At 46.3% G+C, this 5,439-nt stretch overlaps 1 protein-coding gene across 1 annotated transcript in view; it reads left to right on the forward strand.

Moving 5' to 3' along the window:
* SYDE2 (synapse defective Rho GTPase homolog 2) overlaps nucleotides 1-5,175 on the forward strand; it is a 35,494-nt gene extending 30,319 nt beyond the window's left edge. The window contains 2 exon segments of the mRNA XM_035890661.1: nucleotides 6-74; nucleotides 4,673-5,175. Of these exon segments, the coding sequence (XP_035746554.1) occupies nucleotides 6-74; nucleotides 4,673-5,175 (572 nt within the window).
* The last annotated feature ends 264 nt before the right edge of the window (nucleotides 5,176-5,439 follow it).

Consider the following 5,439-nt stretch of genomic DNA (forward strand, 5'->3'; position numbering starts at 1 on the left):
GGAAGAGCTTGCTAGTGCCCTGGACTTCAAAAAACACATAGAGGTTCTTCACTACTTACTCCAGCTGTGGCCAGGTACTGTTTCATGAATCTGTTCAAGGGAAAATGTCAAACCATTGCTGTATGTTTTTTACTGTGTAACAGTGTATGCAAATTCACAGGATGGCTGAGCAGCATCAGAATTCTTAAAACAGGAGGTACTATGGCATCACCTATTAATCTAAAGGAATCATGACAATTTCATAACCTACTCCTTGTATTTGGTCCCTTTGTTTATTGAGAAGTCATTAAATGCTTTCTTACCAGACGGCAGAGTTTGAGTATAATGTAACAAGTGGAGGAGTGCTTTATGTGCATAAAGACACTAGAAAAAACAAACCCAGTGACAGTAAGCTTTCCACATCTTTTCCACATTTTTTTTTTTTTTTCTTCTGCTCTCCTGCTTTCACCATTCAGGATTATCCGTGTATGGAATTCATTAATTGTTTTCCCTTGTAATCTGGCAGAGTTGTAAACATCCTTACAGTAAGAGCTGTGCAACTGCTAGTTGTTTTTGCAGAGCTTTGTGTAAGGAGAAATGTTTTTAAAACAAAACACAGCAAAAAACCCAATCAAACAAACCCCAGACCGAAACACCCTAAGTACCTTTTAGCTCCCGCTTCCAAACTTAAGAGGTCATATGCTTTTGCAGAATTTGGGGTCAATTCTCAAGAAGGAGGGAGGTGAAATTCTGATCTTCCTAATAAGCTACCAAAGTAGATGTGAAGGCAGCTATTTCTGCTGAGATCTGCCTTTCAAATGGGAAATGATTGCAGAGTGTTTGCGTTTCCCCTGATATTGAGAGCGGCGTAAGCCAGTGGAAATAGCCGGGGTGACATCTGGAGCCCTGGGTTTCAGCCTGTGCTGAATTCCTGTGCCTTGCTGCTGCTGAGCCCCGGCCTTCTCTTGCACAAGCACTGCCCCAAGTCGGGAGCGGACAGAGGTGTTGCAGCTTTTCAGTTAAACAGGGAGAGTTTGAGGGTAATCCTGGGACATACAATCTGATGGGTTTAGTTTTGTTTTCAGGTAGTCTTTGGCCAAGCAGTTGTTGAAAGCTACCTAACCATGCAGAAGATGGGTCCGTTGTGCTGTGCTGTAGCATCTTCCTTTTTCACAGCGGTCTGGGTAACGGCGCGGAGAACTGAGCTGTTTGGTAACCTGAATAATTTAATATCCACTTCTCAAATTTGAGCGGTGTAAACTCTTTAATTCTCGAGGCTAAGAGAAGATTCAGCTCACCTAAGCAGCATCTTAATTGTTCCTTTTTAGAACACAATAATAATGCAAGAATTGCTCTTGGGAAACTGCTGAATTCCTGCACCAACTGAAACTTGAAAAGGAGTTACAGTTAATCTAAATGAATTGTTTGTTTTACAATTTATTTCATTTTTACTTGAAGAGGAGGAGGTCTGCTTTTTATGGGAGACTTAGGGTCACCTGGGGAATGTGGAGGGTCACGAAGGGCCTGACTTGGCAATGCTGAATTACAGATGCTGTGGCTGCATTTGAGCCAGCCAGGTGGACTCTGCTGCTCTGTGTTCAGGATACAAAGCACTCCCCAACTCGTTTAGAGAGTGTTTGGGAAAAGGCTTTTTTTTTCTTCCCGTCATCTCCTCCCATTGCAAATGTTATAAAGAGAAATTGCCATTCCTAGCTAGGTGGTTCTTGAAGCATTTTATTCTGGAGGGCTCTGGAAGGGCTTCTGATGTGTAAGCATGGGTTGGCAAAGACCTATGTCTGGCAGATTCTATATAATAATTAAAAAAGCGTCTGGATTTGTTGTCTTATTCCCAGACATGAGGTATAAATGAATGTGTGCTGGCAGACAAAGTGCAGGATAGGCACGTGAGCGTGTAGTCTTTGTCTTAGCAGCTCATAATCAAACTATGTAAGGTGTATGATCTTGCTGTTTAATTAAAGGGGTTTTATGATTACAAAACCAGTATAGGAATATACACCGTACTGTTAGTACGCAGGTCATCTCAAACAGTCTCTGCTCTACTTAGTCAGTAGTACTTGTTAAGTTTTTTATCTAGAGATTTATTTTAAATTTTTCAGATGGGTTTTTTGGGGGGCCTATTTTGCTTTGCTTTTTATTTTAGTTATGAGAGAGAGAATTTTTGGGGAAGGTTTTAATCCTTTCTTGGGTAAAACTATGAAGTATCAGGACAAGTGAAGCAAATGCAGAAGAGGAGAGTTGGCTGTAAGCTCACTTGATGAGCGCAGCGGAATTGCCAGGTTTGTGAATAGCACACTGAGGTCTTTCAAGTGCTCAACCATTTCTTGTGGTATATCAGATACTGATTAGTATAAAGAATATTCTGGGTGAGATGGTGATTTCAGCCATCGTGGGCTACTTCTTCATTCCTCCACCAGCAGTTTCCACCTGGGGAGCATCACCGGGCTCCTCCCTGCTGCCACAGACCGCGCCAGCGAGAGTCGGGGCGCGTTGCTGCTGCGCCGGCTGCAGCCGCTCTGTCGGTCAGCAAGCCCCTGCGCCTGCCCTGAGCTCTGAGCAATGGGAAAGGCGAGTTTGGAAAACGAGTCAATGTAGACAGCTGATATACTGGAGGGCAAAAAGCCCAAGTATAGTCTCGGTTGTGTTGTCTAATTTTTCTCCCTCTCCACCCCCCAAGTCTGATTTATCATAGTTTGCTGGCATTAGACATTGCCAGCGGCTTTGCTCTGATTTTCAGCTGAGCAGGTGAGTTGCTTTCCAGCAGCTCGGGCACTGAAAGGATGCCACTGGCTGGGCGGCTTGAAGAGCTGCTTGTGGACAATGTAAACGGCAGTGTCTTTTATATTTTTTTCCATACCCTGCTGACCTGACAGCAGCTGTGCCCTGGAGTCACTGCCAGTGACTTGGCCGTAACAAGTACACGCTGAGCACGCTCTTGGTCAGCTCTGCTTGCTGCAGCCTCACAGAAGCCTCCCCTGCCTGAAAATCAGAGCAGGAGGAGAGGTAGTTTGACATTCGGTGCAGCTCCGTGATGGTCTTGAGGCAATTGAGGACGCTTCTGCTCCCTTGTCAGCTGCAGCGGGACAGCCCCAAAGCTGCTGACCACCAAAAATGACAAGAAGCTTTCGGTCAGGTCAGTGAGCCAGCACAGGAGAGGTGGGAAACATGGGCGGAGGAAGGGGGAGACTGAGAGCTGTTTGGGTAGCAAATACTGTGTAGGAGCTGATCATGGGACCCTGGGGAGAGCTTACGGCGTGGCTGCTGTGGGAGACAGAAACAGGTAGATGCAGCTCTGCCCATGGGAGGGTGTGTTGCTGTAGGGGGGGCAGGAGTAGGGTAAGTAGTAGAGCTTTCCTTTGCCTTGAAGAGAAAGAGGAACGCGGTCCCTCGGCCTGCAAGGACTGTGCAGGACGTTGTACTAAAAGGGAGGTAAAACACGAATGCAGAGGCGTGAGCGGGTAAACACAACAGTTGGACCCAACGGAAGGGCTGCAGTCTGGTCCCTTACGTTTAATCTCCTGTAGATTGAGACAGCTTGATAATCAACATGTTGTGCAATACTTCAATTTCCGTATTTTTCCAACCGAAAACAAATAGTCCTTGTTTGGCTAGAGCATGTAATGCTGGCAAGTTATTGTTCACCCATGGCCCCTCGTCTTAATGGAGCATAGTCTAAACAGAAGGGCTTTTGTTATAGTAATATTGCATGTTACTGTGCAAGACTTTAAGAAAGACTAAAATCCCCTGGAGAGACCTGTAATGCGGACCCAGAAGGAGAAGCCTTGGGCACATCTCGGGACTGAGCCTCTGTGCGGGTGCGTGAGGAGTCTTAACGAGGAGTGGGTGAGACTGTGAACCGCGCGGCCTTGAGTGCACCACGTTTTCAACGGTGAATGGGAGTAGAAAGTTTCTGCTTCCAATAACAAGAGGTAATGGTCTGTTAAAAGCAAGAAGTTTTGCAGCTCAGACGTTTAATAGGCACAGGTCAGTAAAAATATTTGTGCTGTTTACCGTAGGAAGCCGGTAACAGTGGAGGAGACTGTTAGTAACTTATGCTGTGTAATCGTGAGCTCAGGTAACCTGACCATCAAACCCGTTTGAGTGTACGCCTGACATGGGGTTGTGGCTGCTTAGAAAAATAATGCATAATGCAAATGAGCTGCTTTTAATAGCGCAGAACACTAGGGCAAAAGAGAAACGCAAGAGTTCAACTCCTGGTGCGTCTTGAGCTTCTCTAGGTGTTTCTCCATGGTGGTATTTTTGTTGTGTTTTAACCTCTTTTGCTATGCCTGCTTTCTGTTACTCTTTTAGCCTGGACGAAGCGTGTGAGCTGAGCTGTTTGCTTTTCTCTGACCCAGAGCCAGATGGTGATTAACTCACGCAGTGAATTTAATCGGTGCTCTGGGAGTTTCTACTTTTAGATAGGCTTTTCTCCATTGCAGTTTGAATCTGGCATGAATCTTGAAAACTGAGCTTTTACAGTAGTTTTTCTAATTATTTTATATCAAACAGCAGCAGAAAAGAGTAGTGGAATGTGTTGGCTGTAAGCTTGCATGTATTCATGCATGCTGTTAGTGTGCGACGTCGAGGGAGGAGAGCGGGCACCTGGCGTGGACTTTTCTTGTTGCAGGACGGATTCAGCCCTGACTCTGGTTTAACTTCTCCTCTCTTCTAGTACATCACTCACCTGCCAACGAACCATCACATCTGAATGCATTTCCTGAGCACCCATCCTCCCTGAATTACCTGAGACCCAAGAGGCAGAGACCCCAGATGCTGAACCTGAGCGGTACCGAGATGTCTGGGGTACTCAGACCAAGGCCAGCGGGTCTAGACAGCCCATCAAGCAACCGCTACGCTGGAGACTGGAGTAGTTGTGGGGAGAACTACTTCTTAAACCCAAAAGACTGCCTGAGTGAGGCAGACTACGATGACGTCCCTTCGGAAGACACAGAGAGCGGGGATGACGGCAGCAAAGCCGAGGAGTCGGACACCCCGGTAAGAGGCCCGCAGCCCATCCCCGGAGAGCACACCTTTCAGAGCTATTTGACAATGCAAGCGATAGACTCCGTGGTGGATCACAGAGCAAACCTCAAAGACCTGCAGGAAAGCATTGATACTCTGATAGGAAACCTGGAAAGGGAACTCAACAAAAACAAGCTAAATATGAGTTATTAAATTCGGTTCTGCATGACGCCTCCTCCTAGTGCCTCCATGCCCCTCACCGGGCTTCCCACAGCCATGTGAGGGGTGATGGTGCCCTTGAACGCTTTGTGGTAAGGCCACGGCCCACCTTGCATTAACAAATTTTAAGCCATTCCGTTACCTTTCTGCCTTTTTATTAGAAGGTGTTGGCCTGATTCTGGTGTTGGAGACAACCTTAGAAGACCATGAGGTGATTCCACATAGTGGCATTTCTCCCTAAAAATACTATGCACTTAG

Source organism: Egretta garzetta, unplaced genomic scaffold (assembly GCF_000687185.1).
Source record: "Egretta garzetta isolate BGI_Z169 unplaced genomic scaffold, ASM68718v1 scaffold43, whole genome shotgun sequence".
In the NCBI taxonomy this organism is placed as follows: Eukaryota; Metazoa; Chordata; class Aves; order Pelecaniformes; family Ardeidae; genus Egretta; species Egretta garzetta.